This window comes from Hyperoodon ampullatus, assembly GCF_949752795.1.
Source record: "Hyperoodon ampullatus genome assembly, chromosome: 1".
Lineage (NCBI taxonomy): Eukaryota > Metazoa > Chordata > Mammalia > Artiodactyla > Ziphiidae > Hyperoodon > Hyperoodon ampullatus.
In genome coordinates this window covers 197,464,056-197,492,018 of record NC_136914.1, presented here as the reverse complement: position 1 = coordinate 197,492,018, position 27,963 = coordinate 197,464,056, and the positions used below count along the sequence as shown (strand labels likewise).

The window sequence follows — 27,963 nt, the reverse complement described above, 5'->3', positions numbered from 1 at the left end:
GGAAGTTGTGAGAGTGTTTCTGCTCACGGAATCCAATTTCTGTGCACATGGGCCAATGTCCAGATGCCAAGTCAGAAGGATTCTGAGCCCTTCTTGAATACCCTTTCTCATCCTCTAAAGATGAGAAGTTGAGGCCAGGGAGATTAAGTGATTCACCCAAGGTCTTGGTTAAGTTGGTGCCTTGATGTCAGGACAGGGCCCTCTGCTGAAGCACAGGTATCTCTTGTGATGGCAAAACCCTGTGATTGTCAGCTTAGACTATGGAAACAAGCTTGGGTTTGAATCCCAGCATTGACGAGTGGTATAACTTTGGGCCAATTACTTAACCTCCCTATGAATCTGTTTTTTTCACATGTATAATGAATGGTGTCGGGACTACCCTGGTGGTCCAGTGGTTAAGACTCCGCGCTCCCAACACAGGGGGCCCGGGTTCCATCCCTGGTCAGGGAACTAGATCCCACATCCCACAACTAAGAGCCTGCATGCCACAACGATGATCCCGCGTGCCACAACTAAGACCCGGCACAGCCAAATAAATTAATTAATTAAAAGAAAAAAAATGAATGGTGTCATAGTACACGAACATAAAAGCACTGAAAAAGCATGCTTTTGTTGGTTGTCATTAACGGATGCAAGGAAAAGAACCCAACAGAAACCAGGGCTGGTCGGTCTCATCCCCAAACTCCAATATAATGTCTTCTTGTTCTCAAGCCTCATCATTTCACAGAGCTAACTGGGACTTGGGCAGACTGTCCTGGCTTTGCCCCATAGCTTTAGACCAGATCTTATTTTACATATTTTTGTTAAATATTTAATATCTACAATAAGTACCTATATATCCACCACTCAACTTAAGAAATAGGACACTACCATTGCCTTTGAAGTCCTATGTGCACCTTCACTCCAATCCCACTCCCTAGTTCCATTCACCTGAATTTTATATTTATCATTCCCTCCCTTGGTTTGACCATATATGTAAATGTCTTAAATAATAAATTAGTTTTACATGTCTTTAACCTAAATATAACTGGAATCATGGTGTATGATCTTCTTTAACTTGCCTCTATTACTCAGATTATTTTTGTTATTTATCCATACTGATCATTTGTATTCACTCATTTTCACTGTTGAATAGTACTCCACTGCATGAATATGCCACAATTAATTTATCTGTTTTCCTGTTGAGGGGCGATTGGGTTGTTCCAAGTGTTGTTTTCTATTAGAAATGGTGCTTCAATGACAATTCTTGCACATGACTTGGTGTACATGGTATATTTTTAGTGTTCTGACACAGTGCTATGTTATGTATGACCTCATGCTGGGTCATAGGTATGTATGTCATCACGTGTATTAGGTAATACCAAGCTGTTTCCAAAGTGGTTGTACCTAGTTATATTTTTATCAGCAGTGTACAGGAGTTCCACATTTTCTTTAAGGTTGGTATTATCCATTTTTCATTTGTTAATCTAGTAATTAATTAATTGTCATGTTCACTGTGCCGTGTAGTTCTTGACTGAGTGTTTATCATGGTATGTTGATTTCCATGTGCTGTGGAAACCATGTTGTGTGGTCTTATTCTTTTCACAAGTCATAGGCTAAAATTTGGTGTCCTCAGTTTCCATGTTTGCATTGACCAAGTAGTGGCAGCCTGGAACATCATGGCCATCACACTACGTACCACATGGGGTTAAATGTCCAGTCTGGAAAAGCAGACTGTCATTTTTATCATGTCAGACTAGACACAGTAAAAAGAAGAAAGACAAGTGGCTGTAAAAAGAAAAAGCAGAAGTGTAACCCTTGCCCTTGGTCTTTTTCTCTGGGGAAATAATAAGTTCGCAGCCCAGGTGCTGAACAGAGTTGTTGGTTGAGAGAAAAGTCAAGTAGCCGACGGGGTGCACTTTACAGTAATTTAGAAGGAACAAGCTGATTATTGCCCCATTCAGTGGAGCTTGATTTCCCTGACCCTGATGACATTCTCTGTGCCTTCACTCTCCTGGTCTACTAGTTCCCTTCCGTTAAGACCTGTGAGGAGCTGAGGGGCGAAGGTCTAGAACTCTTTCAAGATAAATTGCAAGAAAATTGAGCTTCCTGTTTGGGGAAAATAAACAATTGGAAGAGCCAAGCACTTACATTTTTCTCATGAAAGATGATCTTTCTTGCTGGCTTGGCCAATTCAGGGGTTTGGCCAAGCAGAAGGGCCTCACCCTTCAATAGCCCTGTGGATTCTGCTCCTGACCATCTGGTTAAACTAGAAATTCAGAGAAGTACATGAATGTGAATAATCAAGATTTACCTGGAGAAATACAGAACCTCTGTACAAAGAAGAGGCACAGGAGGAAAGGAATCCATCTACTACGTCCATCTCTGCCATTGCCGCTGCTCCCTCTCACCTTCCTCCCCCTCCTCCTCCCCTCCTCACTGGCCCATCACTAGGTCTGGTGAGGGGATGAAGGTGAGCAGAGGCCAGGAGGGGACAAAGGCAGTGAGGAGAGTGGCACCCTGCTTTTAAGGGGACTTCTGGATGGCCTGATGTCACAACTGTATTGTTGGGAGGTTGTTAAATTTGTTCTTAGCTGACCTTTGAGTACATCTTGATTTCGTTTGAAAGCATCTGGCTATCAGCACAACTCCTGACACCATCAACCTCATAAAGAGGCCATGCTGTACAATGGAGATCCTCTCCCCTTTTCCAGATCTCCTATCTGTCTCTATCCCTAATGACCTTGCCTAGAGAATTGTCTTCCCATTTTACACAGATCTTCAGGAAAACTGAATTCTAACTCTCAAAGTAAACTGTTACCACTGTGTCACTGTCAGCTTGATATTTATTTAAAAACATTTGGGGGAGAGGAGTGAGGAGAAACTATACAAAAATGCCATTTTCATATAACGATCCTTTAAGTGGAAAAGTTTATCCATGACTTTATGCAAATGAGCAGAAAGTCCCAAAGAGACTTTCAGATGGAATTGATTATTCTGCTTTTCCTTGAGCTCAGGAAGGGGACAGCATGACACCTGCTGAAAACAAGGACTATATGTGTTCAGGACAACAGGAAGTAGTGACCAGCCAGAAGCTTGCCCTGACCTGGTTATAAATCTGGTTACAGAAGAAAGCAGCTGGAAAGCAATTTGCATGTCCAATAAGTTTCACTATAAAGTTTACACAACGTGGAGTAACCAGTCAAGCTGGCTGGCTACCCAGATCACATGACTATGTAGAAACATGAAACTTGACTACGTGCTCAAGCAAGTTTTACTTCTCCCTCGTGCAGGGGTGTCTGCCAGCAGCCTGCACTCTCAGAAATCAGACTCAAGTGACTAGGACCCTTGAGATCAAAGGCTTACCATGCTACTCCCCAGGACAGCCAGGGACTGCTGACGTGACCACTGGACAGTGATCTGTGGTTCGTATAGTTACCAAAAAGAATGGATAAGCTTAATAAAATAACTGTCCCTGCCAGTCAGAAGTTGAGGTAAGATTTTCGCCATCCAATACTTTTCCTCCTTCTTCTCCTTTTTTTTTTTTTTTCAATGATCTTACTGCATCTCAGAAATACTGAAATCCTGGAATACTTTGCTAGCTGTAAGACAGTGGGGTGTCAGTTGCTATAGGGAAGGGGACTTGCATTTTTAAAGAAATTTATAGGAACAAGTGAGCTTATTCTAGCTGGCTTTGCCAGTGATGGATTGAAGTGTAAAGCTTTGAAGAGAAAATAAAAAAGAAAAGCCAAGGGCTTAGATTCTAACAATGGTCAGCTTGGAGAGTCTGAACACAGCAAGCTTTTCTAAAAAAAAGTTTGGTCTAATCTGAGTACTAAAATATTTCATTGTGGATTACTATTTAATGTTAAAGATTGTTGTAATAATTTGTATTCGTTGTAATTTTACTATTTCATTTATTTTGTGGCTGTATGTCACAAGTGTTTTGGGGAGATTAGATCTGTTTTTCCAGTGTCTTCATGTCAGTGTAACAATTATCTATAAAAAGCCACTTAGAAAGAATAAAGAAACCAGAAGTGGCCCAAGGGGAAAGAATCAAGAAACTCCTCTGACCTATAGAAGAAAAGACTTCCCAAATTTTTATTTTGAAGATTTTCTTTTTGTCTCATTGTGACAACATCATGGCTTTTTGAGACTGGAACTTTTAAGTGTTCAATGAGTGTTTTATATTTCAGCTACCACTTGAACTTCAGTTTTTCACAGGGTGATGTGACACGTGTAGCAAGGAAGTTATCACAAATGATAAGGAGCTAGAGAATCAGAGCTTTTGAGACAGAATTTAAGAGAAATTAGCCTGGGAATGGCAGAGGGACAGCACTTCACAGTTAGAATAGGGGTCATATACCTGGTAGGCACTTGGTAAATGATAGTTTGAAACGAACTGCTGGTCTGGAATCAAGAGGCAGCATGGCCGCGGTCAGCCCTTTCAAGGGTGTGTTGATAAGGAGACAAAAAGCTTCCTCAGTCTTGCCCTTGGTCTCACGTTGCTACACCGTCATGGGAGGGGGGTAGGTAAAACAGTGCAAGTAGTAAGCGACCCAATGAGTATAAGAAGTGAATTGGAGTAGCTGGAGAGGTTTTAACAGAGAAGACACTTCAAGTGCTAAGCTTTGTCAAAGTAAATGAACAAACAAAATCAAATAAAAACGAACATGTAGATGTTGAGAATGGAGTCGTGGTTACCAGAAGTGAAGAGGCAGGGGGCGGAGGGTGAAATGGGTAAAGGAGGTCAAGTGTATGGTGATGGATGGAAACTAGATTTTTGGTGGTGAGCACACTATGGTACATACGGAAGTAGACATATAATGTGGTAAAAAGTGAAGTGTACATAATGTTATAAACCAATGTTACCTCAATAAAAAAATAAATAAAGAGCTAGGCTTTGAGAGGCAGGTAAGATAAAAGAAGTTGGAGAATTGGAGGGAAAGCCTGATGTGCTGGGAGGGAGGAAAGACAGAAGCTGGCGCTGGGAGCTGGACTTGACTAGGTCCATTTGTAGGATGATGAGGAGAGTCTTCTGCCCAACAGAGGCTGTAGAATAGGCCTGTGGGACCAGAAGGTCCTCAAAAGGTTGGATGCGTAGGGTGGGGCCAGATCACAAAGGACAGTGAGGGCTCTAACCACGGAGGGCTGGAGAATGGTTTATACAGTTACAGATGTCATGCCAATGGGCTTAAGGGAGGTTGGCAGGATGGACCGGAGCGGGCAGAACCTGGAGGCAGGGATGCTCAGTAGGAGGGGCGGTTAAGTAACCCAAGCCTCTAGTGCTGCAGGCCTGGACTTGGGGCAGGGCAGTGAAAAGGGAGAGGGAAGGAAAGACATGCCAAAGAAACTAGCAAGGCATGGATATTACGGTTTCTCTCAAATGAGCAAGAGGGTTTAGAAGGTCCTTTTCAGAGATATTCCATAACCTAGGCCTATACTAAGTCTTAGAACCTCTTTCAGGATATCCAGATGGGAATTTAAATAAAGAGAGGCAATAGAACCTAAATCACTTTATGATCCTTCCCTTGGGGACAAAGTCCAGCTTTGTCACAGAGCAGTCGATAGACAACATACAACACTAGATTAGAGGGTAGAAAACCAAAACCGTATTGTGGATAATCATATACTACATTCATCTGCTCAGGCAAAAGTAACTTTTTTTTTCTACTTGGTTACTGAGTTGTTTTTACAGAATTGGCTTGTTTTGATAAAATGTGCACTGTCGATGTGGAACTTTTCAAAGAAATGAAATTGTAAACCTAATGAACTTGAAGCACCATTTTAAATCTTTTCTGTAATTAGATGGGATGGCGAGGAATAGGTCAATGAATACTTGATTCCTGTGGTTTGTATCCTCTGTCCTGACAGGTTATCACCAATTCAGAATGTTGCCGACTGTGCAATTATTTGGCATCAGATGACAGTATAAGTGAAGAGCCGTGTTCATACTCTTAGGTTTATCAAAGTTTATATGATAGTTTGCTTAAATTCTTAGCCAGAAAAAATAGAGAGATAGTGAGTGTCCATCAAGGGGGAGTAAAAGGGAAGACCCTGATCTAGGGGGTATATTCCCAGGGCTGGAAAGAGACTAGAGGCAGAAGGAGTGACCAGGAGGGAGGGAAAGTAGAGTCAGCTAAGGAAAAGAGGGCAGGCATGATTGGAAAAAAAAAAAAAAGATTCTCAAAATGAAGGAGAAAGAGAAGGTTCCAGATGGACCTTCCTAGATGGACAGCTGGGGATGAGTAGTCAGCCTGAGAGTTTCTACTGCAGAGGAATTGAGAAAGGCGAAGTGGCTAAGTTGTATGTGACCACAGAAATGTGTGAGCACAGATTCTTGCTTTTTTTCTCCCCTTGGGGCACTACATGAACTCGGTTTCTCTGTTAATGGGAATTCAAAACCTCTCAGGATCTTTTAGTTGATTCTTTGCCATGATTTCCCCTGGATTTTATACGGTAATGATATCATCAGAAACGCAGCTCAGACCTGGGGTCTCAATCCTTCCACAGTAAGTATTCCTATTCATAAAAATATTACACTTCTAGGTAAATGTTTCAACATTTACAGTCCTGAATCACAATGACTATATTCCTTTCAAGTTAGTGAAACTAGTTTGTAAAGGAAATTTTACGTTTTTATATTTTTAATAACCTCCCAGATGACTCATCGTCTGTGAGTGTGTATTTTTCTTTGTAGCTCCCACAAACACATACTCACTTATTTTTACAAATGGAAAAAGTCTTTGACACAGCTGTGGTCAAGCCAAGTCTCCCTAATCCTTATATTATTGTTTGTAGAGTATGGCATTTTTCAGTCAAACTAACATATGTGTGAGTTTAGGAAAGTTTACTTAAATTCCCTGGTCCTAGTTACTTCAGCTGAAAAGATAGAGATAATAACAGCACTGATCCCACAGGGCTGTTGTAAGTGTTAGATTGGCACATAGTAATTATTGGATTGAAAAATGGTGGTTATTTAATATCTTATTGTTATTCTTCTTAATTCTATAGGTGTGCAATTGATTTTCTGAACAGAAACATAGTACTTTACGTTGATCCTTGATAAATTTCATGTCAGTTTCAGTTCTTCTTTTTAGCTATTTTGTCTATTTTACCTTTTGTTTCTGACATCTGTGGCATTTAGCTTTGCATGGACTGTGAGGTAACAAACATCCCTTCTCTGCCCTAATCTAAGTGACTAATAAGCTGTTGAGCATGACAGAGCCCTGCCATGGGTGTCTGGGTCTCATGGCCAGGGTTCTCACTTGGAGATCCTATTTGACAGATCCTGGGACATGATTTTTCTTCTCAGGTCTTGGAATCCTCAACTGGCATTTCCAGTTACTTGACTTTTCAAGTTCAATTCTTCAGAAACAAATTTATCTTCTTTTCACCTTTCTGCCACTAGATCCCTCTCTGGTCCTCCCTGTTTCTGTCAATGGTGTCATCATCAACTCTAAGTCTGATGCATCCTTTCCTCTGTACCTCCACTCACCTAACACAACCTCTAGTCTTTCTTTCATGATGCTTCCATATATGCCCGTTTCTTTCTTCTTCTACCACACCATCCTGGTTAGGTTCTCATCACCCTGTATCCCCCAGCTACAAAATGAGGAGTTTGGATCTGACAATTCTCAAAGTCCCTCTCAGCTCTGATGCTGTGTGATCCTTTAGCCACGAAGACCATGCTTGAAATGATACATCCTCTAAGGCTACCATTTCATCCCACGACCCTCAGGAAATATTTCCTGATGGAATTATCAACTTGTTTGAGATAGTTTTCCAAATATTTTCAAACTCTTTTCTTACAAAGTTTTTGAAAACTGCCCAACTCAGAACACTGGGAGCAGAGAATTCATCTAGACAGCATCCAGATGCATCATCTGGAAGGTAGCTATGATGTATTTAGAAAGACAAAGCAATTGGTACCCAGAAGGGCAGGATTCCAATTGCCAATTACTAGCTATGGGTCCTGATGAAGTCACTTAACTTCTCGAAGCCTCAGTTTCCTCAACTGTCAGATAAAACTAGAGATGCCTTCCTCACAGGCTTGTTGTGAAGACATGGGCTAAAGTGCCAGAATATTTGTCACATGGTCAGTATAACAAGTAAATAAAAAGCAAACACATCAATCAGTACTTTAACCCACCCTTCATGAGTGACCATTTGTTATCTCTCTTCCTACTCATGGTAGAAGATCCAACCCCCTTTAACTGGAGGGCAAGCAGAGCAGGAAGCTGCCCAGAGGCTCACGGTGGGTGGATAGAGCACATCCTGAATACAAGTGTGTCTCGGGCATCTCTCTTCTCATTCTTTTATAAGTTTAGATCAGAGGCCAGTGCTGAGGTGGGAGGGCAAGAGGAGGCACAGCATCTAAAGGTAGAGATGAGATAGACTTCCCAGGAAGTATGGTTTCCTATTCTCCTCACACTGCCTACCTGCCTTATGTCAGCTGAGAAGCTGCTCAACTAGGCTATATTGTGTTGTACCAATGGATGCAATTCTCAGACAAGTTCTCTGTCTTCTCATGGGCAAGCTACATGGGAGCCACTTTAGAAATTTGCTTAGTGTTTGTGGATTTCAGGATCATCACCTAGGAAAACTCAAGGCACTCTTTCTCATCCACTCTGGGCATGGGTCTGCGAGGAAAATGCTAAACCCGAGTCCACATATTCAAGGCACCCTCTCTTCTGGATCCAATAATCACCTGAACAATATGTGCTGTGGCTGAACAATTCCTCCCTTTTTGTGCAACCTGTCCCCAAAGTGGTTATGATACAGTTAATTCGGTTTCCAAGAACTGAACCACAATTACATTCTAGCCCTGCCTCTTACAGCACTGGATGGGAGGAGATTGGGCTGGTACCAAATGCTTTAGGCACACATTTACAATCTCTTGGTTTTCCCCCACAGATGATTAACCACATCTGTTCTGTGGAGAATTTACTTGTTTGGTGCATTTTCAAAGAGGATCTTACTATTTCCCTCATGCAATGGCATGAAGGAATCTAGGCTTGTTAAAGAAAACATGAATAAGAAAAAAAAAGAAATTAAATAATAGCTTGTTATAGAGATATTGAAACACTGGAGGGCTTTCTTTGGCTTTTTAATAAACCCCATAGAAATTATCTTCTTCGGCCTTCCCCCAAGACATAGCTGCATCATTTAGATCAGTGGTTCTACATCAGGGACAATTTTGCCCTCCAGGGGACATTTGACTATCCCACTTGGGGAGGGGGTGCTGCTCGCACCTCGTAGGTAGATGCCTGGGTGCTGCTAAACATCCTGAACTGTGCAGAGCAATCCTTACAGCAAAGTATTATCTGGCCCAAAATGTCAATAGTGCTGCAGTTGGGAAACTCTGATCCAGACCAAGTGGAATGAATTCTGTGTAGAACAAGAAGCACAGATTCACTTGTATGTGCTTATAGTGACAGTATGTGCTTATAGTGACAGTATGTATTTATAATACATATAATTGCAATTGATGTGGCCTCTGCTTGCTGGACTGATTTTCCTCTGTCTGGGATGATTTGGGTCAGGGGTTGCCAAGGGGAAAGTTCAGAAGTGCTTGAGCCTATATTTCAATGAGCTATTTTTGAAAAAAGAATTTTTAGTGTCACACAAAACTAGATTCCAGGAACTCCATGCACCACTGAAGCATAAGTTGTTCTCTCCTGGGTAGAGAAATGAGAGCAGGAAAAGATTTCCAGACATCAGGTCCCCTTAGAACAGTACGTTTCTACCTCTCTAAGTAGACTGGGCAACTTGAGTGGACACCACTAGAGTTAGGATAAAAAGTCAGTCCGACTCTGATTCTGTAGGTTAGTGGTCACAGGGGCTGCCACTGCCTCCCCATCAGACACGTTGTGTTTCTTGCTTTGTGATTTGGATCTGTCAGGTCCCCTTAAATCTCACTGACCTGGGACCATTCTGCTTCTTTAAGGTGACCCTGCATCTCTCTATTTGCTCCCTTAGGTGTTGATGTCTAAGCTCTCAGAAACAGCCTTAGTTTTCTCATTCTACGTACCTGCTCAGCTTCCTGAGCCTCCAGAGACCAAGCACACAATTAGAGGTTAAGAGGATGGGGCTTCCCTGGTGGCGCAGTGGTTGGGAGTCCGCCTGCCGATGCAGGGGACGCGGGTTCGTGCCCGAGTCTGGGAGGATCCCGCATGCCGCGGAGCAGCTGGGCCCGTGAGCCATGGCCGCTGGGCCTGCGCGTCCGGAGCCTGTGCTCCGCAGTGGGGGTGGCCACAGCAGTGAGAGGCTCGTGTGCCGCCAAAAAAAAAAAAAAAAGAGGATGGCACACCTGTTGCTCCAGAAATGGGCCCCCCCCTGCAGATTGGGTGGAATGCCAGCCCCCATCCAAGTCCTGCCTCCACATCAAGGGAGCCGTGAACCCTGAAGCGTGCTCCAGCTAACTGTCCGCTAGGTCCCACTGACCTCAAGGCCCCCCAGCACGCTGTAGCAAAGCAGCTTTTGTGCCAGGCTCTGATGTTGGAGCACAGGTCCCCTGGTCTGTGGTGGAAACCCTCCCTCAGAGGAGCACACCTCCTGCTCTGGGCTGAGCCTTTTGCTGGCTCATGTGCTCCCATCCCCAGTTCTGCATCCCTCAGTGGGCAAGCTTGTCTTCCTTCCCACGCCTGTAGCTTGCTCCACAGCTGAGGACTGTCTGCTCCCAATAGCTCCTCCCTCCAGCTCCTCCTTGTTTGACCCACCTTCTCCTACCTGTCCTGTCTCACCTCCCTTCTGAAAGGTCATCCATCAGCAGCTATATCTGCAGGCTGATTTTCCATTCAGGTGTTTTCACAACCCTTTTACGGCATCATGGTCTAGGCCCCCAAACAGGCCGTAGTCCCTCAGTCCAGCATGGCTTGTTTCAATGCTCATTTCCACAGCAAGGCACGGAAGCCAGATTAAGGGATGTATTGCATGTCCTAGATGAGCGGTGCTTCCCTGTTGGCCACTTTCCTGAGAAAGGAGCTCGTTATCCCAGGGGCATCTCTGCCTCCCAGCAGGCTAGCTGGGGGCCCCAGATCTCCTCCAGATTTCAACCCTCCCTACGGTGTAGGGAATACACAGCAGAGGCCACTGAGTTTCCTGGGCCTGTGCTGTGCAGTCTCACAGGACCCCATGCTTGGTTTAATGTCTGCTGTTGCAGTCTTAAGACTCTCAATAATTTTGAACTAGAAGCTCTGCATTTTCATTTTACACTGGGCCCCAGAAATTAGGTGGCCAGTGCTGGCCACGAGTTCCGTGAGCCCCCTCAGCTGAGCCTGCTCCCCCTGCAATGTGTCAGGACACAAACATCAGTGGAGAAGCCTCCTCCTTTCCCCTCCCCAGCCCCCCAAATCAGAAAGGTTTACTGGGCAATAAGATGGAGAGGCCATCTCTCTAGTCCCTCAGGTAAGAGGCCCAGAGAGGTGAAGTCACTTATCCAAGCTCACACCAGAAAGGCCTAGTCTAGAGCTACACCTCCATGTTTGCCTAGGAGGAGGGAAGAACAGCAGGCCACGCCTTCCTTTTTTTTTTTCCTGTGTTATTTACTGGCCAGTAAAACATTCTAGCTTAGTCTGTGTTCTATATTTTTCCTAGACTTTTTTTTTTTTTAACTAAAAAGCAGCTAATTTACTAGTCAGAAGCCCCAGTGAGGCCCTACAGAATATTATTGTCAGTATTTCATGCTATTACATGTTTCCAGGTCCAAACTTGAATTTCACACTGACTCAGTCATGTTTGGTACCCTACTGAGACTATATATTTTTCAAAGAATGCTCCCACAATTGTTCATGTAATCTGAGAGTGAGTTATAATTAAAAAGAGCAGAGTTGGTCTTATGTGTAGACTAAGCATACAGGACCATGTTGTATAATTTAAGAGGTGCCCCAGAAAGGTGTTTTTTGCTGAACTTTGGAATCAGGCAGACCTAGGTTTGAATACTTGCTCTGTACTCCCTTGCTCTTGGTCTTTGAGAAAGTTACTTAATCCTTTTTAGCCTCAGCTTTTCACCTGGAAAATGGGAATAATAATATATAATGTAATAGGGGTGTTGTAACAGTAAACATACTAAATAGAGAGTAAAAGTTCAGTCAGTGTCCCCTCCCCACAAATCCCTCCTGGCCTGGGCTCTCCTGTTGCCCCAGTTGTGTGATTAGAGAGACTTCCTCCTGGGATAAGGTGTGTCTCAGAGTCCTGGTTCAAACTTAAACATCACTATGTGTAATAGATTAAGGCATTAAGCCCTTAGCCGTCACTAACACCCAAGTGGGAATCTAACAGCTCAGACTGTGGGGACAGAGAGCTGTGCTCTTCTGTCTCCCACACAGAGGTGACTCAATCTATGGTTGTTGGTTGAAAGAAGGGGACATTGTTCAGGAAAGTGGTGATAAGGAGGAAAAGGTCAGAGGAGGGAGACCACACCTAAGTAAAGGGAGTTCCCAGCGGGGAGGCTGTGACTGAGGTTGCTTGGACCAGAGGATTAGAGTTGAGCTCAAAGGTAGAAAGAAATGCCCTCCCCCATTGACTATGTTGTTGCTGTTTACTTTACAACTTTACTTGGTTCAAAGTGCAAAAAACTGCAGGGTGAAGAGTACCTTTTAAGCATGTTTGACATATTAAGGACCATACCTAATCCTGGACAGGAAGGAAACAGTCATTTTAGTGCAAATAACTACAGTAGAATCAAATACAAACATGAGAAATATACTTTCAAAAAGGAAAATGGCAAATGTAACACCACATCACTGGAAAACTGGACCCTCTACATATATGTAACTATTTTGCCTTTTGGATTGTCTTTACAGCCTGTTCAGGGACAAAGTCTGCTTTTTTTTTTTTTTTTTTTGCGGCATGTGGGCCTCTCACTGTTGTGGCCTCTCCCGTTGCGGAGCACAGGCTCCGGACGCGCAGGCTCAACGGCCATGGCTCACGGGCCCAGCCGCTCTGCAGCATGTGGGATCTTCCCAGACCGGGGCACGAACCCGTGTCCCCTGCATCGGCAGGCGGACTCTCAACCACTGCGCCACCAGGGAAGCCGCAAAGTCTGCTTTTTACAACTGAAAACCTTTTGATTTCATGTCATCACCACATTTACAGATTATCACAGTTGCCCAACCAATCCCAGATGACTGGTCAAATTCACCTGATGAATGCTGAAAACAACTCTTAACATGACTAAAACAAAAGTTATTCATGTGCCTCAAAAGTAAATTGGAAAAAAAAATCTGCTTTAAAATTGCTAATGACTACTTGGGGTGATGAACTGTTCTGCAACTAGTTAGTGGTGGTGATTGCACAGCACTGTGAATATACTAAATGCCACTGAGTTGAACACTTTGAAATGGTGGAATGATGAATTTTTGATAATGAAATTATTTTCCATATTTACCATAAAATATTATGAGGATCCATGATCATATTTTTGTTTGACCAATTAGATACTGTATCAAAGCTGGTTTTTTTTTTTTTTTTAATGTATTAACTGGGGAATTCCCTGGCGGTCCAGTGTTTAGGACTCAGGGATTTCTCTGCCGTGCGCCCGGGTTAGATCCCTGGTCGGAGAACTAAGGTCTCGCGAGCCGCGCGGTGCGCCCCAAAAAATAAAAAATGTATTATCGATAAATGTTTCTGGATAGTAAACAGTTTAGTTAAGAATGTCAATGCTTCCTTCCACTTCAATCCCTACATGTGATATTCCCCAATATCTTTTTTTCACTAAGATCCCAAAGAAATGAGCTTGAGTCAAATTTTTTCAATGTATCGGCAATACCATTCTACAAAATCTCTCTTTACTCCGTGAAAATATCTTTGCTTTTAGCTATAGAAATGAATGACCAGACAAGTGGGTGTACCATGTAGACACAGCCAAGGCTCATTTTTTTCCACATTAAGGCTAATTTTTTAAAGAACATGCTCAAATTCTTAAAACATATTCCTTTTCTAGAATTACATAGGATTATATTTTCAGAATTTTATGAAAATGATTAGAGTTACTTATTTATCCTTGAGTCTTACAAATTTGAGAATCATCAGTTTCACACAATAATTTTCATGCTGTTAGAGGAAAGACTGTAAACATCACAAAATTCCTGCTACCAGCACCTAGTTAGAACAAGAAGCAAATCAGAGTCCAGGGACTTCCCTGGTGGCGCAGTGGATAAGAATCCACCTGCCAATGCAGGGGACATGGGTTCAAACCCTGGTCCGGGAAGATCCCACATGCCGCGGAGCAACTAAGCCCGTGCACCACAACTACTGAGCCTGCGTGCCACAACTACTGAAGCCCGCACGCCTAGAGCCTGTGCTCCGCAACAAAAGAAGCCACCGCAGTGAGAAACCCACACACCGCAGTGAAGAGTAGGCCCCACTCTCAGCAACTAGAGAAAGCCCGTGCACAGCAACGAAGACCCAAAGCAGCCAAAAATAAATAAATTTATATTAAAAAAAAAGGTTTAAAAAAAAATCAGAGCCCAGTACAGGATTAAATAACAGGACCTCTGGGGGCTCTTCCAAACCCATGAGCCTCCCTTAACATTTTTGCTTTTCACAACCTGCTTTCACATGTTTTAGGAAGAAGCTTCCCTCCATCCCAGCCCCTCCTGCTGCGTGGGTGAGTGAGAGCAAGCACCAGCAAGAGGAAGGAAAGTGCTGCAGCCCTACAGACCCCTAAACTCAGGGAGGGGGAGAGCCTGACAATTTCTGCTGTCACATCAAGGGGCAAATCTTCTAAGAACTTTTTACAGCTAGTATAACCTAGTTTCCTGTCATCTCATCAGTGTCAGAGCAGTGTGACCCAAGCCTAACTGCCTCTGATAGGGTAGAGTGTGCCACGAGTTTTTTGGAAAGGAATCAGGGTATTAGTAGGATCATCCTTGGTCCTGGTTATGCCAAGTCAGCCCAATTTCGGTCTGCTTATAACCGAGATCAGCAGTCTAGATATGCCAAAGACTACCACAAAATATTTGCAGATCTCAGTGGGAAAAAAAGAAGGAAATGATGGAGCGTCTGCAGAAACTTGAAAATTACTTTCTCTGGTTAATAGGTGGTTAGTAAGACAACCCAGGCCACGAGATGCTCACGTGTAAGGTGCACACATGCCCCTACTCCAGGACTCTTAGGTGGCCTTTCTGACTAGGGTGATAAGAAGGGCACGCGGGGATAGCTACCCAGGTCTCCTTGCAGCTGAGCTCAGCCACTCTGCTTGTGAGCCTGCTCTGGACCCAGAGGGCCCCTGCCACATTCCTTCCTGCCGCCTGCGTGCACTGCCCTCTCTTTCCGCCTTTTCCTGCCATCTCTCCCTTCCTCTTTCTTCTCTGCCCCTCCCTAAAGACTGAACCAGGCCCCTAAGAGACCATGCAACCATCTAGCAACAGGTCTGACCTTGGGGACTAGTGGCAGGGCAGTGGGGGCACATGTGTCCCCGGTAAAAACCACTTGGCTGGTAGAGGGATTGGATGCCTTCTCCAGGGACGGAGAGGAAGGTGCCCAAAGAGGCACATGATGAAGCTGGTCATCCACCCTGGCAAGGGGCCCAAGCTGAGACAACTCAGCACGTGTCATCCAGGGGTGGTCGAGAGCACGGGTTCTGGAGTCAGACGGCCCAATTTTGAATCCCAGCTCTGTTGTTTATTACATGTAGGACCTGGGGCAGATTACTTCTCTGGGCAAATCTTTTCTCACTATAAAAATTAGGCTAATCACAGCAATGTGAATATACAATGTGTATGTGAATACACTACTGACTGGACACTTAAAATTGGTTACGATCATAAATTTAATGTTATGTGGTTATTTTTGATCACACTTTTAAAAATAATAATAAGACCTACCTCACACGGTTGTGAGGGTTAAATGAGACAAGCACGCGAAGTACCTGGCACATAACACATGCTCAGTGAGTGCTGGCGTTCACTGTTGTCACCATTGATTATCCAACTGACCACTAGCCTGGCTCACTGGGCTTGGACTGTAACCATGGCTCTGGGCTATGGTATGAGAAGTTGGAAGGCACATCCCTGCCATGGAAAAGCTGGTCCTCTAGATGGAGACTCGGACCATGTGTGGAAAGGGAAGGGGCAGGGTGTGGGGGAAAGACCTGGGGGAATCCTCAGTAATTGATCTTGGCGCAATGGGAAAATGTCTCTGGAATTTAGTGTCCTCCCTTCGAGGAGGAGGCTGACCCAGGATATTCCTAAAGTCTCTCTCACCACCAAACTTCTGGGACTACCTTGATGACAGGCAAAACTAGGAGCTGGAATTTCAGAGCTGCGTGGTCTGACACCAGCCCGGTGACCTCCTGGGCCTTGTATCTGCATCTGTGAATGGGGCTGGGGGAGCTACATCACTCTTGGGAAGCTTCTCAGGTTACCACAGGATGGAAAGGACTTGCTAAAACTTCTGTCCCAGCTTCACCGTGGACTCGCTCTCCAGAAGGAAGCAGCTTTGGTTGCTGAATTTGCAAATCTAAATATAACACCAATAATGCCACAGAAAGGCTGGCCTAGAGGAAATGGGGCATGAGGAAGCCAGGCCAGGGCTGAGAAGAGGCTGTGGAAAGGACGGAGGAGGGAAGCTGGTGACAGGACAAGGTCTGCTGCGTGCAAAAAACAGAATACTCGCTAAAAAGTGGCATTCTGTTTCAAAATGACGGTCGGTAGCCAGACTTCAGTTTTGAGACGGAAGTTATCCAAAAGGAAGATATTTTGTGTGAATCAGAGAATTCCCACCCCCCACCCATCTGTCTCTCTCTGTCCTCTGGTCTGATATAAGTCAGAGGCTTCTGCCATGTGATATGGTGGCAGAAGGGACCTTCCTCCTGCATTACCAGACACAGGGGTTGTGTCCAGGGTAGCTCTGGATCCACACGTGCCCTACTCAGTCTGCACTCACTGAATATTTGTGGAGTAAATAAGACAAATACATGTCTTACATAAAACAAATAATAATATTAAACTTTAAGGGGGAGGCCCCCCAAGTCAGTAAATCAAGAAATAATATTTTCATGTAATATTTTAAAAATCAAAATTAATGCAAAAAATTCCATGATGAACAAAATATTGACATTTTAAATGAAGAGAGGACCAGGGCTACTGACACGGCGCTGTGTTCCAGCACAGTCCTCTGTGAGAACTGTTGGCCTTGTGGCCATCAATTCTCTCTTCTGCCCAGCTGAGGCCCTGAAGGCCACTCCTAGTGTTACCCCACTATTTTGGGGATCCCACTGCTGTGGGCTTGGGCCAGGGCCCAGCAGAGTTGCCTTCCTACTGGTCTCTGAGCCACCAGTGTCACCTTGCCCAGGCCCTCCTCCATTCTTCCACCCTAATCATGACAAGCCTCTGAGTAAAGATTTCCAAAGGCTTCCTATTGCCCATAAACCCCATCTCCTTGGCCTGACTAACAAGGTCCTTGATTCCCTGTATCCCGCCAACCCACCCTCAACTTTGACCTTCCCCCCATACCCCCAATTCCTGGCACTCTCAGCTTCTCACTAGACCCCAAACATCTAAGACAATTTCCTCTGAGCCTTTGTAGTTGCTGTTCCCACTACCTAGCTGCTATTCCTCACTCTTCTGCCTGTTGAATTTTTATTTTCCCATCAAGATCCAGCTCTCAGGTCACTTCATCTTAAGACCTCAAAGCAGTCACTCCCTTTTTAGGATTCTTACAGCTCTATGATCTTCCCTGTTCCCAGCAAAGAATTATGAGTAGTTTTCACTTGTTATCTATCTGTATCACATGAATTTTTAAAAATTAGCTGTATTACTTTCATAAACTGAACAAAAAATCTATTTTCAGTTTAGGACAAAAAAACAGTTTAAGATATAAAATACAAAAGATGTTATGTGAACCAAATCATAATTCAAAAATTGCTATAGCACTGGAGATTAAATGATTAAGTACTACCTGAGTGCTATGAATTCAGGATATATAGAAATATAATTTAGAGCTGTGAAAGACTTGAATGTCCATGTAATCCAGCCTTCTCATTTTACAGGAGAAAATGAAGCATTAAGTGTGACAAGAATTGCTCAGATTTGCACAGATAGGAAGCTTCAGAGATTAGAGTAGAATCTGCATCTCTAGACTCTCAATCCAGTGCTCTTTCCTTAAGTGGCCTTCCTTCCTGTGCCCAAGAAATGATCTGTAAGGGGAAAGGGATGACTTGAGCTGGGCCGTGGGCTGGTGGGATGGAATGGGAACAATTGTGGGTTCATAACAGTGGGTTAATTATGTCTAAAATGTTTGGTGTCCAAATTTTGAAGGCCTATGAATGCCAAGCTAATGAGTTTTTACCTTATCCCGCAAGAAACAGGGAGACATCGAAGACTATTCATGAGTGGAATGACATGATAAAAGCAATTTAAGAAAATGAACATGGGGAAGGGGAGAGACTGAAGGTAGGGAGACAAGATGGGGGACCACAGAGGAATGAATAAAGAAGATGTGGTACATATATACAATGGAGTATTACTCAGCCATAAAAAGAAGGAAATAGGGCTTCCCTGGGGCGCAGTGGTTAAGAATCCGCCTGCCAATGCAGGGGACACGTTCAATCTCTGGCCTGGGAAGATCCCACATGCTGCAGAGCAACTAAGCCCATGTGCCACAACTACTGCCTGCACTCTAGAGCCTGTGCTCTGCAACAAGAGAAGCCACTGCAATGAGAAGCCCACGCACCGCAAGGAAGAGTAGCCCCTGCTTGCCTCAACTAGAGAAAGCCCATGCGCAGCAATGAAGACCCAACACAGCCAAAAACAAACAAAAAAAAAACTAAATAAATTTATTTTTAAAAAAGAATGAAATAATGCCATTTGCAGCAACATGGATGGACCTAAAGATTGTCATACTGAGTGAAGTAAGTCAGACAGAGAGAGAGAGAAATATCGTATGATATCGCTTATATGAGGAATCTAAAGAAAAATGATACCAATGAACTTATTTACAAAACAGAAACAGACTCATAGACTTGGAGAGTGAACTTGTGGTTGCCGAGGGGGAAGCGGGAGGGGGAATGGTTAGGGGGTTTGGGATTGACATGTACACACTGCTGTATTTAAAGTGGATGACCAGCGGGGACCTACTGTATGGCACAGGGAACTCTGCTCAGTATTATGTGGCGACCTGAATGGGAGGAGAATTTGAAAAGGAGTGGATACATGTGTATGTATAACTGAGTCGCTTTGCTGTACACCTGAAACTAGCACAACTTGTTAATCAACTATACTCCAATATAAAATAAAAAGTTAAAAACAAAAGATGAGGGACCACTGGCATAGTCCATCATCCATGAGATCACAATGGCTGTAGCTGAAGGAGTGGACAGGAGGGTACAGAGATGGGTAAGATGCATCTAAAGGTGAATTGATGTAACTGGTGAGAGGAGATGAATAGTCAGTGAGAGAGAGAAAAAGTTTTAAAAAAAAAAAAAGCTTGGAAATTTCAAGCCTGAAGATCCAAGAACACCAGATTATTTAATTACTTGTTAAATTTAATAACAAAAATAAAATATACCATAAAATGATTAGTAGCATCTTAAAAAAGAAATCCAGAGTCAATAATGAGATCATTTAAACTCCTGTAAAAGGAGGAAGTCAGCTAAAGAATCAGCAGACCTAGTGGTGATAGTTACATTTAAAAAAATCCATTTATAGCATGAAGTAGTTAAGAGACTGGATGTTTTCTTTGCCTCTCTATATACCAAAGACAATATTAAAGATATTTCTACTCCGATTTGATCTAAGAAACATATAAGTTGGAGATACCAGGCCGGTTGTGAGGAGAGCACGGGTAGATGTCCTAAGGGTACCCAACCAAGTAGGTGTAGATAATTCACAGGCAGTCACCCTCGCAGTTCCGGGAACTCAGGGTGAGACTGAGTAACTCTCAGCCAAGAGTAACAAAAAGCCAGGCTTGATTCAATAGACATTGGGGTGCTGCAGGCCCTTGAGGAGGGAGTGGCCTGGTGAAAGCTGGGTTTTAGAAACATTAGCTGAATAGGCCCTGACAAAGCTTCAGAGCATGGATTGGAGAGGTACACTGGCAGAGGCAGCTTTTTCCTGGTGCAAAGGGGCAGCTGTAGGCGTGGATCTTGGCTGCAGGAGAAGGACCAGCCCCGTGCATACTGAAAGGATGAAACTCCAGAACTGGGCTTGAGGTTAAGATGTGGGGGGTGAAGAAGGAGGAAGGAGTTGCCTGCTCTTTTTGTTTGTGAAGAGCTGCTTGAATATAAAACCCTCTTTAATCCATTCCTAAATCCCTAAAAATAGGGATTTTCTCAGATTAACATTGCTTTACATTCCACTTTTTCTAGAAAAACAGTGAAAAAAAATACACTAAAACCTGCCTTTTCATGGTCCTCTGTGAGTGCACTAAGAAGCTAAAAGGAAAACAAGATGTTTTCTGATTTTTTTTTCTACTAAACTTTAAAAATAAGCACTTCTTGCAGATGATAGCATCTTTTAAATCATGTCCTGTATATAATAAAAATTATTAGAAAGGTTTTTAGTGAAATATGTCTGTTTTTGGACTACTCTTTGCCGATCTGGCCACGTGCAGCTGCCTTCCCAGTGCCCCCCACCCCAATCCCAGCCCTAGTAGAGCTCTGCATCCCACCAATCCATCCTTCCATGCCAATCAGCCATGTCAGGTTGGGGAGTGTTCTCAGTCAACCCTCCCTGCCACTACCAAAAAAAAAGAAAATGCCACAGCAACAACAATAATAATAAAACCCAATTCTGGAGTACCTTCCGGCCTGGAGGAAATCTACCCAAGTTCATCTACAATGCACATCTATTGCATACAGCTGCCATTAACAGTCTCATACAAAATAGTTTCACTGCCCTAAAAATCCCATGTTCCCTAAAAATCCTTTCCTCTTCCTGAGCTCCTAACAAACCTCTGATCTTTGTACTGTCTCCGTGGTTTTGCCTTTTCCAGATTCCAGGTGGAATCATACAGTATGTAGTCATTTCAGATTGGGTTCTTTTACTTAGCACACATTACATTTTAAATCAGAAATCATCAGAAATTAAAAACTGTACAGCCTGTGTAACCAGCCACTACTTACCTGTGAGTCCAAAAAAGAAAAGAAAAGAAAAGAAAAGTGGTTGTCTTTTGCCATTCAAATCATAGTAGCCCTAGCCCACTTTTACAGACTTCCTTCCCCTGGGATTCTGAGTGTCCTGGGACTGCTTGCATGTCCCACATCTCTACTCTGGCTCTTGCTTGCATCCAGATCCATTCACCAGTCTCTAGGAGCCGTTCTCTGGTGCAGAGGGTATCTTCGAGGTTCCATCTGGATTTCTTGGGCTCCTTCCACCTCTTTCCACCAACCCATCCCTTATTTCCCCACAGTCCTAACAGAGTTAATAAGACTTCACTGAAGTTTGAGGAATAACAGAAGGGAAGTATAACACAAAGAATGACACATATTTGCTACTAGTCAAGGCTTTGCTTAGTGTCCTGGACTCTTCCTCAGGCCCTCCCTGCTTTGCTCCCAGCCAGAGATCACTTTGAGTGCCAGCTCACCTCTGCATCACGAGAATGAATGCTACTAGAGGTCAAATCAACCTGTAGTCCAGGGACCAGCAACCAGGAGGCCACAGGAAGACAGGAAACACCTCGGTACCAGAGCCCAAGACCTGCCGACCACATCCTCATTTTCTTCACTGCCGGTTTCTGGACTGGAGTCTTCGCAGGATGAGTGACATCAAGGACAGCTTATCCCCCACAGATAGGGCTATGGTTGTGTCTTCATCCCAATGCCACCACATTCCGTGCTATTCCGTGTTAGAGCACCATATGAGGAATGGCAAAATCCCAGCCATAGCACTCCGCTCAGAGCAGGTCCAGTTGCTTCTGGATTACTGCACAGTGTCAGGTGCACATCCTTCCTGTAGCCCCTTCATCTTCACTCTGCAGCTTTTACAAACTGTGGCTCAAGAAGAAAGTGTGTGACTATAAGAAAAATAAAAATATACAGGCACAAGGTAGTCTAAATTCCCACAGAGAAAAATCAAGTCCCATAAAGAAGTGACAGTCTGGTAAAGAATACATCCAAATTAGGTTACCAAACTGACCACTCAGCTTCTCTGTCTGAAACTTTGCACGGGGTTAACAAGGATGTTAATTTTCCTCAAGCAGGTATTTGCTTTACTTGACACAACTAAAAGGCCCGCAGTGGGAAAAGGTATGATCCATCACAGTTGAGCCCAAAGGGTGGGCTTCTGAGCAGTAGAGTCAGCATCACCTGGGAACTTGTTAGAAATGCAAATTCTCCAGCCCCACCTAGATGTACCCAATCAGAAACTCCGGGGGTGGAGTGAAACTCTGGGTTTCAAAGGGCCTCCAGGTGATTCCGGTGCAGTTTGGTGTGAGGACCACTGGTCTATCAGATTCTAAAGTAAGCTGCTTCTTTGAAGGCAAAAAACTGCTGGTAACTTTCAAATGATGATTTTTTCTCTCTCAGGACCTCGTGGGATCTAAATTTGTTGAGATCCAGGCTCAGCCAGGGCCACACTACTACAGTGTGTTGTTAAATAACTAAGTTTGTTGATATTAACTCAAAACCTTGAAAAAAAATTAAAACAATGACAAAGGAGAGAATATAAAATTCAATTTGGTTTATACAAGGAATAATAAATATAATTATTTATATTACCTTCTCACCACTTTTAAATGCCTAAATGCCATACTGCTTAAAAATTACATGTTAATATTGTTTTAAAAATGTGTATTAGATAAGCTATGTCCTTTGTTTTATTTCGTTACGTACACATGGCTGTCTCTTCACAACTTTAAAAAATTAGAACATTGTGATCCTACTATTCATTCTCCCAAACATGGAAGGATATCTCAGAAACGAATAATCAAAGTGCAGCTTGTTTATGCCTTACCTATTTTCACCCACACACAACTTATCACAGTGAAACAACTGATGTTCAGCTCGAGAGCATCCTCTCCTAAAACAGTCCAGTTGCACATTTCTTTGCTATTGCATATCCTGCAAGTTGTGGTAGAGGAAAACATGTGCTCCAAAATGGAGCAGAAGATACTAGAGGGCAGCAAAAGCTGTGCATCACACAGTGTATGAAGAGTTGATAAAATGAGCTGAGACCATTACCGCATTTTCTTGGTTTGGGGGACACTGACTTGTAAGGTAACCTAAGTTTGGCAGCTGTAACTGAGCAGTCTGTGGACGTCAGGATTTGTGTGAATGAGATGCAGAGGGAGGAGAAAAACTCAACAATTTACTATAGTTATAGATTATAATTATTTTAATAATCTATAATTAAAAGTAATTAGGAAATGCCAAGAAGCATCAACTACCAAGTTGAACAAATGACAAAATTACATCAAACTTTTTTGCAACTATTTGTAACATCTGTTTGTCTACACCGACAGCAAAGTCACTTATGCAAATCAGACTCTGGCTCCCTATTACTCTGCCTGTGTCCCACTCTTGACATACCTCTGATAGGATCCTTCACTCTGGCTCATTTTGGCCTTTTACCCCGTTAGGCATTAACTTAGGCTAAAGACATTCCACTCGGTTACAGTCAGCTTATAACCAGAGGTGTCCTCTGCTCTCCACTTGAAATTATTCAATTTCTTTCCAATCAATCCATTTCAACCTCTCTCTCAATCTCACTTCCTCTCTACTCCCAGACCTCCTATTTTTCATTTTCACTCATTCTATCTCACAGATTCTCTATAGTTCCTCTGGTAAAGGAGAGAGGGGTTTGCACAGGATGCACGTGAACAAATGCTAGAATACTGTATGGTTCTGAGGTAACTCAAGAGTCCAGCTTGAAGGACCCTCTGTGTGTCTCTGATGGGCCGGTTCGTCCTCTTCTCTCTCATCCATCCTTCTCTCTCTGCCAATGAGCCTGGTGCTTTGCTGAGCTCTCACACATATGGAGTCAACATGCCCAGCCTCCCTAACTAGCGATATAAGATGTGGCTTCATTTCCTTTGTTACCCAAATTATGACTTACACTGACCTTCCCATATCTGAACTTGGGCTCCTCAGTGGGTCCCCCAGTTATGTAAATGATTCCCCAAGATGCAGCCTTAAGGATGTCCTGAAAGAAGTCTCTCTTCTCTTTCTACTCCACTCTCCAGCCTGTCCTCCCTCTGCACTCCACCGCTCCATGCAATGGGACACTCTTCCCCACAGCCCAACCAAGGCTGGGCTGCAGATCCTGACAGGATACTACTGAAGATTCAGGGACAATAAAGAGAATTATCTCGTTGAAAATGGCTACTGATGGCGTTGTGGATGGCTCTTCTCAACGCAGAGGCCCAGACCCAGTCTCAGGTTCAGGGCTACCTCCCCACCCCTCCAGCTCCCCACCATTGAAAACCCCTCAGGTTTGTCTCTGCTCTTCAGGTCTCCAGGTCCTCACAGTGATTAGACCTAGAAGGGAAAAGAGCTCCCCCAAATCCCCAGTCTAAGTTCCCACTTCTTGTATGACAATCTCCCTTTTCCCAAGGTTGTTGAGAGTAGAAATGTCTATCACTTATGCAATAAATCTCCCACCATTTTCTTGATGCCCAATGGCCCTCAGGAAACAACTACAGCAGAACATCAGCACAGGAGAGTTAGCCTGAAATTAACACTTAGTGGAGGAGGCAAACGGGCCAGGCCAGGTGGAGTTCCTCTGACAAGCTGTCCTCTCATCCTCTCAACTGCTCCATCCCTACACCGAAAAACTTTGCAGCATATGAGTCATAAATCCATACATAGTCCAAGAGACTAGTTCTCCCAGATTCCAATTCCAATCAATGGGGTTTCCTAGACCTATGCTAAGCCTAATTATGCACCACTCTTCATATTAGCTAACAGAGGGCTTAGCTCCCAAACTGAGAAAAATCTGCATTTTTTAATGGAAAAAGTCCATTTTCTTCTAGAACAATGGTTATATACAAGTTTACATTTCATTAACTAAAGGGCCCAATGAAATATTTTTCTCAGAACAAAGGAAAGGCTTGCCTGGAAGGTAAATTCAAATATGTTACTCTTTCAAGGCAGAACCATGTGAAATTTTATTTAGATATATTTTAAGTTAGAAAATCATTATGAAGAAAACAAAACATGGTCTTATACTCTGACCCTTTTTCTAATTTGTAAACTTTTCTAACTACAATTAGCTTTGAAAACCATTTAACAACTTCTTGCATATCTTTCTAAAAAGTTATGCCCATATCAGCACACATGTATGTATGTCTTTTTTTTCCCACAAAAAATATATGCATATTCTGAATTTTCCTTCTTTCTTTTCTTTCTCCTTATCCTCCATTTTCATTTAACTTAATAATATCTCTAGTATTTTTACGTATCAGCAACATAGATGTATTTTTTTAAGGTCTGTGGTATTCCATTTATGGTTTTATCAACGTGTATTTAACTAGTTCCCTTTTAATGATAAATGGACATTTAGGTTGTTTCCAGGTGCTTTTAGTGAGAAAGGCAGGAAGGATTAGGGTTATTACACATAATTCTGGAATAAACACGCTGATATGTATAATGTTTGTATAGTTTGTAACTATGTTCATAAGGTAAATTCCTAGCAGTGGAATTTCCAGGTCAAAAGGCATAGTGGTTTTACATTTTGACAGATATTGATTGTAATAATTTATATTCCCAAGAATATCTGTATTCTCATATACTTGTCAACCCTGGGGATTATTACGCTTATTAAGTTTTGCCTGTCTGATAGGCAGAACATGATATCTCATTGTTTCCATTTAGATTTCTTTAAATATAAGTGATGTTAAATAACTTTTCATTGGTCTGTTGGCCACTGGTATTTTTTTTGTTAGCTCTGCGTTCACATCTTTTGCTCATTTTCTTATCACATTTTTAAACTTTTTTTACTGAGTTGTAAGATTTCTTCGTTAATCAAAACATGTAGTTCTTCTTACTATTATGTGTTGCAAATATTTCTTCCAGCATGGCATTTATCTTTCGATTTTGTGCATATTACTTTTTGCTCTGCAGAAGTTTCAGATATCTGTGCAATTTTCCAGATTCTACCTAGTAAAGTTAACCAAGAAAAAAAAAATATTGAGGCTGATTTCTGTCTATACTGTGTCCTTCAAGGTAGCTGCATCCTTGCAATGTTGGTGCTCCGAGGACAATAAGTGATAAAAAATGAGGTTTATGATAGCTCACAGGTCTCCTCAGAACAGACATCTGAGAATCAGAATTCCTCTTACAGCCTGAGACTGACCCAGACTTCAACGGGTGGGGGCAGGGTGCAGTGACGACACTCCTTATAGAATCAGTCACACCTTCCCTCTGCTCAAGTAGAAAATGGTCAACTTAATGAAATACAATATAATTCATGCTGTTTGGGGGTTTATGGTAAGGTTTTTTTCTCTCTCTTTTTTTTTTTATACTCAAGAAGGAGAGAAGACTTTTAAAAAGATCAACCTAGTTGTTAATATTTTATGTTTAATTTCATTTCTTACAGGCAACTTCAAAAAATGGTCCATGATATCAAGAACAATGAAGGTGGAATAATGAACAAGATCAAAAAGTAAGTTAGATGCCATAGCACTATGTGAGCACTTATTTATGTAAATAACATCTTATGTCAGCCTGCACTAAGTGGGAGAACACAAAACTTCCCTGTTACCCGAGTGATGAGTTGCAACCTCTTTAGCATGTGACACTTTCTTACTCATGGCTAGAGTCATGGTGGTCAGACCCACATTCAGGAAACACGGTGAATGAGTGGGCGGTACTCAGACATCTTGCTTTTCTCTCTCACTGCTCAAAAGCCGAGCTATGCCATTCAAGGTGCCTGGCAAACATCAAAAGAGACCTTTATAGAAGCAGGACAATCAGCTTCTTTGACCACTTAGCTAAGGGTCACTAGGACACACTTGGAGAAACCCAAAAGAGAAGTTGCAAGAACACAGCCTGACTTATTTAGGATGCCATAAGTGTTTCCATATTTTGATTTCTGCTTTTTCAATTATGGCCTTAAAATGGTGTTTTCAATTGGCACTTGGAGAGGGCAAGTTAGAATTCCAAACCTTCCTGCACACACAGACACACACACAAGCACCTAAATTTCTTTTTTTGTTGTTGTTTTTTAGAGAATAGAAATTGTACATTGTACATACCAGCATTTGCCACTCAAAATCTAAGTCAAGAGGAAAGGGGAAATGGTATTCTGTTAAGATTTTGTTTAAGGCTTTTTTGTTTTTGTTTTTATGAAAGTAACACAGATTCACCAGGAAAAAAAAATCAAAGAGTTCAGAATTGTACAAAGTCAAAATCTCTCACTTTCTCCTATCCCCATCCTAACCCACTCCCAAGAAATGGACACAGCATGAGTGAATTTGGTTTATATATCTATATGTGTATGTTTACACACACACATACACACATTGACATAGATATAGTCCATACCTGTACGTACATACATTTTCATCATGAGTGGCATCATACCACATACACATTCTACCAACTTGCTTTGCTGGTTTTAATTAATGCTAAATCATGGACATCTTTCTTTGTTAGTATGTAAAAATAATGATATACCTTTTTTTAAAGTTTATTTATTTATTTTTGGCTGCGTTAGGTCTTCCTGCTGCGTGTGGGCTTTCTCCAGTTATGGCGAGTGGGGCTACTCTTCGTTGCGGTGCGTGGGCTTCTCATTGTGGTGGCTTCTTTTGTTGTGGAGCATGGGCTCTAGGTGCCCGGGCTTCAGTAGTTGTGGCATGCGGGCTCAGGAGCTGTGGCTTATGGGCTCTAGAGCGCAGGCTCAGTAGTTGTGGTGCATGGGCTTAGTTGCTCCACAGCACGTGGGATCTTCCCGGACCAGAGCTTGAACCCATGTCCCCTGCATTGGCAGGAAGATTCTCAACCACTGTGCTACCAGGGAAGCCCACCATATACTTTTTAAACAGACAATTAATAGCCTGCTATAAATGTATTATCATTCATTTAACCAGCTACATATTGATGGA

At 42.9% G+C, this 27,963-nt stretch overlaps 1 protein-coding gene across 1 annotated transcript in view; it reads left to right on the top strand.

The window, feature by feature from the left end:
* Nucleotides 1-3,426: 3,426 nt before the first annotated feature.
* BLNK (B cell linker) overlaps nucleotides 3,427-27,963 on the top strand; it is a gene marked incomplete at its 5' end in the record, with an annotated part of 82,148 nt that continues 57,611 nt past the window's right edge. Inside the window, 2 exons of the mRNA XM_079717590.1 lie at nucleotides 3,427-3,473; nucleotides 26,457-26,522. Coding sequence (XP_079573716.1) covers nucleotides 3,427-3,473; nucleotides 26,457-26,522 — 113 coding nt within the window. The remainder of the gene's footprint in view (nucleotides 3,474-26,456; nucleotides 26,523-27,963) is intronic.